Source organism: Ictalurus furcatus, chromosome 6, assembly GCF_023375685.1.
Source record: "Ictalurus furcatus strain D&B chromosome 6, Billie_1.0, whole genome shotgun sequence".
NCBI lineage: Eukaryota > Metazoa > Chordata > Actinopteri > Siluriformes > Ictaluridae > Ictalurus > Ictalurus furcatus.
In genome coordinates, this window is record NC_071260.1 from 27,080,985 (window position 1) to 27,094,257 (window position 13,273).

General features: G+C 38.6%; 1 protein-coding gene across 7 annotated transcripts in view; it reads right to left on the minus strand.

The window, feature by feature from the left end:
• The window catches only part of tns1b (tensin 1b), a 265,947-nt gene extending 263,682 nt beyond the window's left edge, over positions 1–2,265 (minus strand). For 4 of the 7 annotated variants that reach the window (XM_053627392.1, XM_053627380.1, XM_053627377.1 and 1 more), the window contains exon 1: positions 1,901–2,263. In XM_053627392.1, coding sequence (XP_053483367.1) covers positions 1,901–2,005 — 105 coding nt within the window. In that variant the 5' untranslated portion in view covers positions 2,006–2,263. Of the gene's footprint in view, positions 1–1,900 lie in introns of all 7 variants that reach the window. The other 3 variants (XM_053627379.1, XM_053627378.1, XM_053627391.1) reach the window with 2 other exon arrangements.
• Between the last annotated feature and the right edge of the window lie 11,008 nt (positions 2,266–13,273).

The window sequence follows — 13,273 nt, forward strand, 5'->3', positions numbered from 1 at the left end:
CAAAGAACATAATGCTCTTCATAGGACTGAAACTAAATTTACTTAATTAATATGTATATTTACCTTAAACTACACATTAAGTATAAGACTGAAGAAAGAAAAAAAAGTTTCTGTTTTCGATTTCACAAGAACAAACAGCAGTGCAAGAGAAGTTATGTCATGCTGCATATGCAAAGAACAGACAGATCTCAGGCTGTATATCTGCAGTGGCATTTTTTCCGAGAATGACAACACCTGATGATGAAATAGGGGTATTACAATACACACTCTGTTACCCATGCCCTTCTGAACACCCAGCCCCTCCTAATCCACTCAAAAGCCTCTTCACCCCACATAGACCAACTTACAGAAAGAAGTCCCCTTAGGGTTCATTTCAAAGCACAGACACAACTCTTAATCAGCACTGGACCATACAGAATGGATCTGATTGGACAAAATGAAACTGAGTCTGTTGGGTGGAAATCACAATTGCTGTATGAGTTTCAGTAGATGTAGCTCCTATTACAACTAAATGAGGAAAGCACAGATATGCAGATAAAGCAGGATGCATAAACATTATATCAATGTATAAATATAAGAGCATCTGAGTAACAGTGCAGATCATCATTCACTCACAATAACACTGCAGAAAACTTTGTGATCTTTTTTTTTTTTTTTTTGCTTATTTGATAAGAAGATGATGGGCTCTGAGTTCTGTAAGATTTTTTTCCCCATCATAACTTAACTTTTCCAACTTCTGCCCCCTGGCTGGCATGATACAATAACCACAAGACCACTGCTTTATATAACTTCAATTTAGAAATACTATTATGTGAGATATCAGGACTATCTTACTAACAATCTCAGCCACCAGATTTACTTCTAGATCTACTTGCCAAGGCTGAAACAGAACTCCAAGCTGCACTTCTGTATTCATCCAACTGAAAAAGTTCTGCAAAGAAATTTCATCTGCTTCGAAGAACCAGTCTCCGGATTTATCCCTATTAAACCATACGTCTGGCTGAGAAGTTATTCTGGTGTGAAAGTCAACACGAGCTACAATTTTCCCTTTTCCTATTCCACTGTTAGTTCACCCCATCGTACCTGGAAACAGTGCACTCTCAGAAAAAAAAGGGGGCACTAAACTTTATCTTTCCTTGTCACTGCAGTGGTACCTTCAAGAGTCCACCATGTGTACCTTTAGTACAATGCTCACCAACCCTGTTCCTGGAGATCTACTTTCCTGAAAATTTTAGCTCCAACCATAATCGTGCCCACCTGACCATCTAATCATTGTCTTAGGAAGTTCTTGATCAACTAAAACAGGTGTTAGATTTTGTTTGGAGATGAAACCTACAGGAAGGTAGATCTCAAGGAAGAGTGTTGGTGACCACTGTATTACTATGTATCTTTTATCTAGAAAGGTGCACCAGGCTTTACTGCTCCGATTATGTACTTTAAATCATTTTTAAAGGTCCTCTAGCCCGGTGGTTTTCAAAGTGGGGGTCGCCAGGGGGCGCCCGGGGGGCCTCAACAATCTGGTTTGAAAAATAAATAAATGTATGTTTTCTCTTTCTCACTCTCAAACACACACACACACACAATTCCTAATGTAATGGAATGTAAAGATGTAAGATGTAATTATTAATAATAAAAAAAAAGAGGGATATATTCAGAAGTCTGTATTTTTAATGTGTTTTAAAGACATGTTGCAAAAGGGGGGCCTCGGTCAAATTTTAATGCCATTTGGGGGGCCTTGCCCTGGAAAAGTTTGGGAACCACTTATCTAGCCTATATCCACATTTCCAGGTGAGAAATAAATATTGAAGGTACATAAGAGTTCTAGAGACAATGAAAGGTGCAGTTTTATATTATACATGTAGTGTTCTAGGTATACAAAATAATTTTTTTTTTTCCCTACCTTTGCTAAAAGCCTCTTTTCCTCTTTCTTTTTCTCTTCATGCTGATCCAAAGGCATCTGCAGAAAATCCTCTTCGCAGCAAATGAAACTCACTGTGCATCCCATCCGGGCCGCTCCGGGAAACCCTTCCTAGTACCCATTCAAAAATCACCAAACCTAATCTCTTAGAAGCTCGCAGCTTCCCGAGCCTGCTCCTGAAGAAGAACTGTTAGTGCTTTAAGGCGGTTTGTAAGAACAGCACGTCGCTTCTGTGCCTCTAAAGCAGGTACAGTAGGTGCGGAATAGCGCGCGCGTCTTTGCCCTCGACGCTGCGTTTTCTTACAGGAACGACTCGTTTTAACTTCACTCCACACCTTCTCTTTAACATCCACCGTAAATAGATATCACCGTGACCACGAGAGGTGTCCCAACTTTTCCCAATCCCGCCTTCACGAATCTGCGTTTGTCCAGGAAGAGGAAGGATTGCAGTGAGTTGCAGTCTCGGGTGGGCTTTACACCCGCGCGCCTCAGTGATTCTGATGTTAATATAAAATCCGAGTTAGAATGACTAAAAGTAGACGAATGGGCGTTTTGATTCGTTGGTTAAACTATGCAGCAGCATCAACCCTGATCTATGAAATGATCGAGGCGTTCAGAGTTAACCTAAATTCAACACATTGTGCTGGAAGGATAGACATCAGCATGATGATGTTTATTATTATTCAAATAAATCAGTCATAAAGCAGCTTTACAGACATCTGGATGCAGATTTAGATACATAATGAGCAATCCAGAAGATAGTTGTACAACTCAAGTCATTGCTTTTATATAAATATCCATCCATTTTCTGTACCGCTTATCCTACACAGCGCTGTGGGAAGCCTGGAGTCTATCCCAAGGTAGGGGACTCCGTGGATGGGGTACCAACCCATTGCAGGGCACAATCGCACACAAACACACCCTACAGACAATTTGGAAATTGCACAGAGAGAACATCAAACTTCACGCACAAAAGGCGGAAGCAGGAATTGAACCTTGGAGGTGCGAGGCAAATGTGCTAACCACTAAGCAACTGTGTCTAACAATATAACAACTTTATCTATATGCTATAAATTCAAACAGTACTAACGATGTGTTGAAAAAAAATGTTCAGTGCGAGCATTTGGTGAATAAGAGTACTGGGATTGAGCAAAGGACTGTCTGATGATTACAGCAGCAACTCTTAGGTACATATCTACAGTATCCAGGTGAGATTATTCAATTAAACAAGGGTGAGACTTGTTTTTCATGAAACAGTTTTTCATCTACAGCAGCAGAAGATGATTCACAAGAGCAGACAGAAGCTCAGAAGTGATGCTTAGAAGTAAAGCATCAGGTTCTAATGGTGAAAGGTCACAGCAGGATTAGGATGTCAGGATTAGGCACCACCATCACATCATGTAATTATTATAATGCATTTTATTTGCCGTACGGTTTTGTCAATAGTTACTATCAGTAATTAACAATAGTTGTTATTTATTTATTCATTCAGTTATAAACCTAGCTGACTGTTATACATAATGTCAGTGATGCAGATTTAATCTCCACACAGAGGGAAAGCCCTGTTCATGGCACACGACCAATCATTATTAAAGCTAAATATTGCTGAATATGCTGATAATTTTAACTATAATAACAACTCATTCACAGCAACGTGTATGGGAGATAATCTACATAATCTAAGGCTGAAAATAAACAGATTATAAAAAGTATGTTATTTAACCAAGAAAAAAAAAGAGTCAGTTGTCCTCCATGGGAATGTCTTCAGGCCAGAAGACTTTGTAACATGACATGCTGTGTTTTTCTGCCTTATTAACTTCAAGAGAAGAAAAAGAGAAGCTGTTGAGGGAAGTGCTGTTTATAATTTCTATAATGTACTGTAAGTAATAACATTAATTAACTATAAATGATTAAAAAGCATGATGCCATTCATGAATAACTATTTTTTAAACTGACAAATTGCTGTGTTATAAAAGGAATAAAACACTTTGGCACATGCTGTTATAGGAATATAATAACTTTGGTGTTGTCATGTTTTATTCCTTAATTATCACAATGGTGTCTTTCGGCAACAATTTTCCTAATGACAGTGACTTGCTCCAGTTGTGCCTCACTTGCTAAATTCACTGACAAACAGCACAACATCTATATTTATAGTCATTTGGGGAGTTCCATCTCACCAGGCAAACTAGGGCAAACAGCCCTAGTTTGCCTTCAGTTACAACTGGCTATATAATGATCAAATTTGACACCTGAAATATTTTCCAATGTTGGTAGAAATGTAGTAGAAATTGGTATGAGAGGTGGGCTTATATTCATAGCATGTACGCAGTGCAAAATGCTAGTGTGTTATAGCACAAAAACATGGAACTTGGAACTACCATTAGTGACAGCCATGGCATGTCAGGTTTCATGTGTGTCAGTGCTTTCAACTGGTCAACTGGAATTTACAGAATATAACCTAATTAGAACACAGGGTTAATCAAGATATTTACATTTACATTTATTCATTTAGCAGACGCTTTTATCCAAAGCGACTTACAAATGAGGAAATACAAGCAAAGCGATATATCAAGCAGAGAACAATACAAGTAGCGCTACCATACAAGATTTTTAATTTAGTTCTAGAAAAGCAAATTGCGCAGAGTAGAGGTGTAAGAATCAGAGTAAGGTTGGTTTTTTTTTTTTTTTAATATAATAGGCCATCGTTCTCTGCTATGTCATTGATTGACGTTAGCTATTAGTGCTGTTTGAAAATAAAATTAGTGTTATTTTATGATTCTGCTACATTCTGGCCAAGCTAGTTTGTTTTATGTAATCAATCCCCATGCAGTGATAAATAATAAGTGTATCCTTATTCAAGAGAGAGGGCATGAAATCATCACCCACATACTATCTCACAGCTGGAACACAAATTACTCCTAAAAGTTGAAATTACTCCTGGGGAAAGCTGTTAGTCTGGAGCCCGTATTGTTGCTGTGACAGGCTCTAAAAGTTCTGAAATGCACATATATCCTGGAGCATTCTACAGGAGAGCTGTTGATTAAAATAAAATAAATAAAAAAAACAAACCACAGTGTATAAAAAACATTGACCACATATGTATGACATGCTATTTTCATCCATGTTTTTTATGTAAAATGTCCTGTTTCTATGGTCAGAACTGATAATAAACAGCTTAAATAAGGATTTCCCTCCTCCTGGTATGTACTGAATTCTAGGCAGTAGTTGCTGCATTATCGAGCTTTTTTCAAATTGCTGTCCCCACCTGACCCACTGTGCTTCTTTTCAACATTTTTTCTGACAAGCAGTACAAATACAGGAGTGGTATGAATTGTTTATGTGGCTTAAAGCATCACACGCAGTTCATTTTTGTGAACAGGTAAGATTATACAAGTCCTGCAGCTATGTGCCATAAATCCTTCCCTCTTTGAAGCTGCTTTACCACTTTTTAACCTGTTTAGAATAATCAAAATGAAATTGATCTCTGAATTCCATGAGAATGCACACAGCTCAGAGTACACATAGCTATAGGCCAGGGTCATGTGCTTGACTGGCTTTAGATTGTCTTGAAAGAAACAGAGACAAAGGCTTTAAGTGTCTGCTGTTTTCAGTGCCTACAATTTTCGAGTCCATTTAGGATTCCCCAGCACCTTTGTATCCATTAAAGACCAAGTAACCCTTTATGTTCCAGAGCCAGATCTCTCAAGTCTCAAAAGGCTGAATTTGGTACCCTTTGTTACAAAGCACAGACAAGAACTGTGTACTTTATCAGGTCATTTGACTGGCATTGCAACCAACCAACCAACCACATAATTCTCCTGCAGTCTGTCCAGATTCTATCCAGAGTGACTTACAGAAGTCTCTATTAATAAAGACATCCTGATACTGGTTCACTAGGTCACGGACTAAGAAAAAGAAATAAATGGTGGCTAGAATGCTAGTATGATTTGGACTTCCTTCCCTTGAACTTATAAACAACAGTTACAATGGGGAAGAACCAACGTGTCTAAGAGTTATACTGGGGATGGACTACTCTCTGTGAATAACACTGAGGAAAGACTTAAGGTCAAGAGTTGAGTAATGTTGAGAAATGGAATTACAATGGCTACAAAGACTACAGTCTCTGAGAGTAGCACTGGAGAAGAACTTCTTGCCAAGAATTCCCCTGGGGAAGGAATAGGGCCTAAGAGTTATACTAGGGAAGGACCCTAGGGACAAGAGTTACAAAGGTTTATAAGCTGAGACTTATATTGGGGAAGTCTTAGGGTCTACCAGCACTGGAGAAGGACTCGATGTGAAAGTGAAACCAGGGATGGACTAGAGGCTCAGCATTTCACTAGAGAAGAACTAGAGTCTTAGTAACAGAGAAGAAGAGCAAAACCTTTGTTAATCGGGGACATACAGAGACCAAGGACTAAGAAAGGATTAGTGACCAAGTCTGACTCTAGGAAGAAACTAGGGCCAGTGAGCTGCATTGGGCAGAGAAAAGCGGACAATGGCCAGGGCCCAGGGCCTGAGACTGACATGATGGATGGATCTGGGCTTGAACACAGGATGTGATCAGCATATGAGACTGACAGATGTGTGAATGAGGCTGAGGCAAAGGAAGGCTTATGGGCTAAGCATGAATCTTTGGAAAGCTCAGGCCTGAGCATGTCACAAGGCCAGTTCACAGGGCCTATGCTTGGCAGGAAGAAAATCAGACACAGAAGACAGATCAGACACATTATTGGAGTTGGGGATAGCTACCAGATAACCCTGAATGAAAATATATTTATTTCCTTATTTCCTGTGTGTGTGTGAGTGAGAGAGAGAGAGAGAGAGAGAGAGAGAGAGAGAGAGAGAGAGAGACAGACAGGCAGAAATGGGGAATGAGCCAACATGCAAGTTTACATAATACTGCTTCCAAGTTTTGAATATAGATTAAAACTCTAATTTTCATATACATTGAAAATCTCATTTATCAAATTTGTTTGAATTTTATATATACAATAACTCATGTTAATTGTGTACTCACCTGCAGTATAATTACCAATTGAATTTCACTGTATTCACTGATGATCGACCTAAATGTATTTGTTTTTAAAGTATTATACATGTGTACTGTGTGTGTATGTACATTATGTTCATCTTCCACATAGCCATGATACCCTCACCTGTCTTGATGAACTTGCAAAGATTGGATTTTTTTCTCTGAAATGCCTAGAGAACCTCGTTAAAGAAAAAGTGTCATCTGGTTTCTATTGCTGTATGGGAGCCTTCTGGCAGAGAAGATTAACCAGCATAGTTCTGAAAATCCTTTCATTTTCATACATGACATGTTGTGGTTGATGGACTTACAGGATTTGAACTGAAGTGTTTTCATACATTTTTGCACTCCTTTAGTCAACAGTTGTCTACTGACTGAGATGTACAGTTTAGGTTTGTATTAACCAGAAAGTATACTTCACTTTTTACACGTATGCTATGAACAGTATACAGTACACTGATTGACTCCATACCCAAATCAAATACTTAAAAATTTGAGCTTGCTAACACATTTTTTTGACAATGTCCTAGCTGTAATATGAGTGGGTTCAGGAACAGAAGGAAATGCCTTTCAGATACCAGGCCAATACCCACTATCAAGACTCCCAGGGGCCGTGCTGGCACAAAAGTCCCTCTGTGATAGCAGAGCCAGTGCTCAGGCCAGTGCAGCTCTTATTTCTGGACGACTCAGGCTTCCCTTGGTCACTTAAACCTACAGGTGCTGAGAGGCGATGTCTGCATGCGTGTCTCTGGCCCTCTGCATTCCCAGGGAGCCATTTGATACAGGGTGAATTAATACAGCCGGCTGTCTCTTACCACACTGTGTTTAACTCATTCCTTACAGAGGAAACCTGAGGTGAAGCTGCATAATGAATTTCCTTACCAGATGTCTATGAAAGGCTTAGTTTGTCTTAATGTCCTTTTATGTCTTTGTGTCATACATCTCTAGTGAATCATAAGTCCCTGTTGAATCATAAATCCCTTGGCTAGTGAAATAAAAATACAAAGCAGACATTAAAAAAAAAAGTCAAGCAGCTAATCATTTTCAGCAGGGTTATAGTCCATGACCGATATTTTGTGGTTGTAAAAAACAAATGTCATAGTTTGATTTAAAAACATTCAAAGAATAATACGCATCTGCTAAATAAGACAGTTCCAGGATTATTTCACCAATGATCATATGAGGCCTAATTATCCTGAGAGCTGACAGTGATAACATAACAGAATATAATAATTTACCAATTTAATTCAAGGAGTTCAAGTCTTGCTCAAGGAGTAATTCTTTACCAATAATTACATTTTTCTCATATAATAATGACATGTTTTTTTGTTTTGTTTTTTACCCATTAAATGTTGTGGAACATCCATTAAACAAGTTAGTTCATGTTATAACATAAAAAGTCAACCCATCTTTTTTTCCTCTTTGTTGAAGATTAGTCAAAAAAATGGTTATGCAAAATCCTTTGAAGACTCACATGGTGGAAAATTTTGTGACAGTAAACACTTTTTATAATCTCCTTACAGTACTCTTCACCATATCAACAATTACACACTTTTCTTTTTACTGTTTCACTTTATTATTAAACTTACATTATGTGGCAGGGCCACCATAAAAAAATGTTTTAAACATACAGGGTCACAAATCTGCAGTTACATTTAGTAATTAACCAAAGAATATAATGAGAAATAATAAAGGGAGAGAGAGAATGTAATAAAAGCTTGTACTCAGGTAGCATTAGAGGTAATTGTAAGACAAGTGATCACTATAAAGATGACATCTGGAATTAAGAGAGGTGACATTTAAGCAGTAGAGGATTTACTAAGATAAGAGTCATAGTCTTAATCCAAAAGTGAAAACCAATGGAGAAATCTGACTCAAAAGCAATATCTGGCAAAGCCTTCAAAGAGGTTGATTCAAATCAGTGGCACTATAGCGACTGGATACAATAACTTTCCACATGAACCTTGAGAGCTGCACAATACTACAAAACAAAAGCAAAGTGTGCTTATCAAGACTATCCCTATTATAGTCAGAAAACTACAGTAGTATCCTTAACTATTAACCAAAATTTTTATTGACCAGAATGAATAAAAAATAAATGTAGATTTCTAACACATTTTACTACCTAGTACTTTAAATACAAAGTTGAATCACTGCAAACTTATATCCCGCATACCCTTACTAGTGATGAACTCTTTGTTGGGAGGCAAAGATGGATTCAAGTGCAGATAAAGTGAATAGAAATGAAAATTAAACACAAAACAAGAACACTAAGGCTAGGCCCCAAACCCAGACCAATGACCTTAACACAGCACCAGAGAACATCAGCAACAAAAGACAACCAAAAGACAATGTGTGCAGTGCAAAGTGTGACTTATATACAAGTGCTCATTCATCCCAAATGTGAATCAGGTGCAGACAGTCATTTGACACAATCAGGTGAGGTGCAGTGGCTGATGGGAATCGTAGTCTCTAGTCTTTTTCCGGTATTTACATGACACTCTGCAGGTTCTAGTTATTCCAAATGTAAAATCTCTGTAACATTTTACAATAATATGAATAATTAATTATATGAATAATATAATATAATATGAATAATCATGCACTAATATTCACTAATAATAAACACTAATAATTTCATCTCAATGCCATCCAGTGATGTTTGTGTACACAACTGAATATGGCAAATGATATAAACAATTTGAAATTATGCATGCTTAATTCATATTCTTTCTTATAGAACATGTTTGATTTAGTTTACCCCTACATTGCTAATCACTACATTAACTAACAAACATGTACTAACATGTCCTTAAGGTGGTTGTTATTCACGCATGACTATGACTCAAGTCACAGTTAAGGTTAGCTCTTCACTAGTTCATGATTAGTACATGCCTTAACTCATTAGTTCATATTTAAGTAAGTATTAATATTAGTATCAGGTATTATTGCATGATTATTCATGTACTGTTATTGTAAAGTGCTACCAAAATTTCTGTACCACAAATATCCAAATAAATGTGTTTTGTCTGATATATAACTTGCAATTGGTGTCTGTCTGGATCTGAAGCCTATCCCAGGAACAATAGGCATGAGGCTGGAATACCAGTCCCTCACAGGGTTCCATGCACACACACATTCACACCTGGGGGTGATTTATCTTTAAAAAAAATCCACCTACAAGCACATTTTTAGGAGGTGGGAGGAAACAAGAGAGCTTGGCGGAAACTCACATAGACACAGGGAGAACTTGCAATAACAATATCCACATAGGCAGTATCCTGAGCTCAGGATCGGGGATGGCCTGGAGCTGTGAAATGCAAACACAACCCATTGCATCATCATGCCTCCATCTGTCTAGATATAATTATTAATAATATTTATAAATAATAAATATTTATAATAAAGGACTGTATTATAATTCTGATGGGATATATATATATATATATATTATACACCCTGTCCAGGGTGTACCCCGCCCTGTGCCCGATGTTCCCTGGGATAGGCTCCAGGTTTCCCCGCGACCCTGAAGAAGGAGTAAGCGGTAGAAGATGGATGGATGGATATATATTATAAGATAAGGTAAAATGTACCTTTACTGATCCTCGTATGGGAAATTTTAAGATTTGCATATCCCACCCTGTTAGGAAGCTGAGGGTTAGCTATGATACAGTGCCCCTGGAGCACATATGGTTATGGGTTTTGCTCAAGGGCCCAACAGTGGCAGCTTGGCAGTGCTGGGGCTCAAATCCTCCAACCTTCTGATCAGTGACCCAGAGCTTTAACCACTGAGCCACCACAGCCCACCCAGCCCATCAGTACTGAGTTTTACTTTACTTTAACTTTAAAAAATAATTTTAAAAAACAGGGTTTGGGGAGGATAAATACTAAGCTTATTAAATAAAGACATGGAAAAATAAAACTTTAAAAAACCAAAAAACAAATAACAATAAATGTTACATGTGATTTTCAAATAGCCCAGCAGAGGACACCAGATGTCCACCTCTACTACTTTGTCTTCTGTGCATAGTAGAATTTCTAATGTACTTATATTGCAGTGAAAATTTGCTGTTTATATTGAGCTGTTGCATTATACAGTATCCTCCACTAATATTGACACCCTTGCTAAATATGAACAAAGAAGGCTGAGAAAAACTGTCTTCATTGTTTAAACTTTTGATCTTTCATTAAAAAAATGATAAACATATTCTGCTCTCATGTATATCAAACTATTGCAATCAAAACATAGGTTTGTCTCCCCACAAAATCTTTGTTAAATATATGTGTGCAACAAATATTGGCAGCCCTATGAATTCATATGAGAAAAATATATTTGAAGTATATTCCCATTGATATTTTACACGTTTTAATACGCCTGGTGACTAGGAACAGGAGATTGTTCAACCATGACTTCCTGTTTCACAGAAGACTAAATATGAGGTAACACACAGGGCAAATTCCCTTAGTCATTCATAACAATGAGTAAGAGCAAGGAATATTGCTGTGATGTGCAGTAAAAGGTTCACAAAATGGCTATAAGAAAATAGCACAAGCATTGAAGTGGCTATAAACCATTGAACTGGCTATAAGAAAATAGCACACACATTGAAAATGCCCATTTCCACCATCAGGGCAATAATTAAGAAGTTCCAGTTAACTGGAAACTTTATGAATCAACCTGGAATTGGACGTGTGTCTATATTGTCTCAATGCACTGTGAAGAGGATGGTTTGAGTGGCCACCAAATCTTCAAAGATCACAGCTGGAGAATTGCAGAACTTTGTTGCATCTTGCGGTCAGAAAGTCTCCAAAAACTACAATCCGAAGTCACCTACATCACCACAAGTTGTTTGGAAGTGTTTCAAGAAAAAAACCTCTACTCTCATCCAAAAACAAACTCAAGCATATTCAGTTTGCCAGACACAACTGGAACTTCAAATGGGATCGGATTCTATGGTCAGATGAAACCAAAATAGAGCTTTTTGGCAATAAACACCTGAGGGGGTTTTGGTGCGCACAAAGAGGTAGCCATATGGAAATGTACTGTATGTCCACGGTTAAATATACTGTTGGCTCTTTAATGTTTTGGGGCTGTTTTTCTGCCAGAGTACCTGGACATTTTGTTAGGATACATGGCATCATGGACTCTATCAAATATCAACAGATATTAAATGAAAACCTGACTGCACCTGCCAGAAAGCTAAAATGGGCTGCGGTTGGCTCTTTCAGCAGGACAATAATCCCAAACATACATCAAAATCAAGAGAAAAATGGTTAACTGACCACAAAATCAAGGTCCTGCCATGGCCATCGCAATCCCCTGAATTGAAACCCATATAAAGCTTGTGAGGTGAACTGAAGTGGAGAGTCCACCAGCATAGACCACATATATTGGCCTAACTACAAAATAATAAAAGCCTAATACATTTTGTATGCGCAGGTCACACAGCGCACTGTTTAGTTGTTCCACAGGGTGGCAACAGTGACCCAAGGTCGTTGATTGTCAAGGTAGTTTAAAAAAAAAAACAGAATAAACAGAATAGATGGAAACGAGTGCAGGTTAGAGAGTACCTGCATTTGTATAATTCTAGCCTTAAAGAGTATAAGGATTTGTATATGGGTGCTAATTGTGGTGAGAGATTGCCCAAGTATTGTTCTTCGTGTTGTAGTGTGTGTGTGTGTGTGTGTGTGTGTGTGTGTGTGTGTGTGTGCACGCGTGTGTCTCTGGTCATGGCACTCCACCTCTCAGGCTGTCTGATTGAATCATTGACTCACCTGCTTCTCATCAGCTCATCAAGCAGTAGTGTATATAAACCTCGGTTCTTCAGCCACTCATCGCCAGATCGGCTTTAGTGCCTTACACTTCTGGCCTGCCTCGCATTTGGTTTCTGGTTATGTCCAGTGGGTTCTCTGTTGAATTTCCCTATGCTTACACTGTCTGTTTCTCTTCGTGTTCCAGGCCCACTACTCAGGCTACTGCCTGCTCTCCTGCAGATCACTTCCTTCAAGTGCAATCTCAGCCCAGTCCTCGAGTCCCTTCTGGTTCCCCCCCCCACACTAGTAGAAGAACCCAGGCCGGTAGGCTGTGCCCAGCTCACCCCGTCCAAGCATAACCGCTGGCTCTAGGCTGGGGCGTGTATCTACTGTGGCCAGTCAGGCCACTTATTCACCACCTATCCTCTCTACCCTAAAGGGAAGGACTCGCTGTTAGCAAAGGAGTTACTGGCAAGCCCAACATCTCAGATGGGTCACTCCTGGTTAACATAACATAATCCCCAAATAGAGTGCTCTGCTGGGAGGGTCATCAACTGGACTCCCTTCTG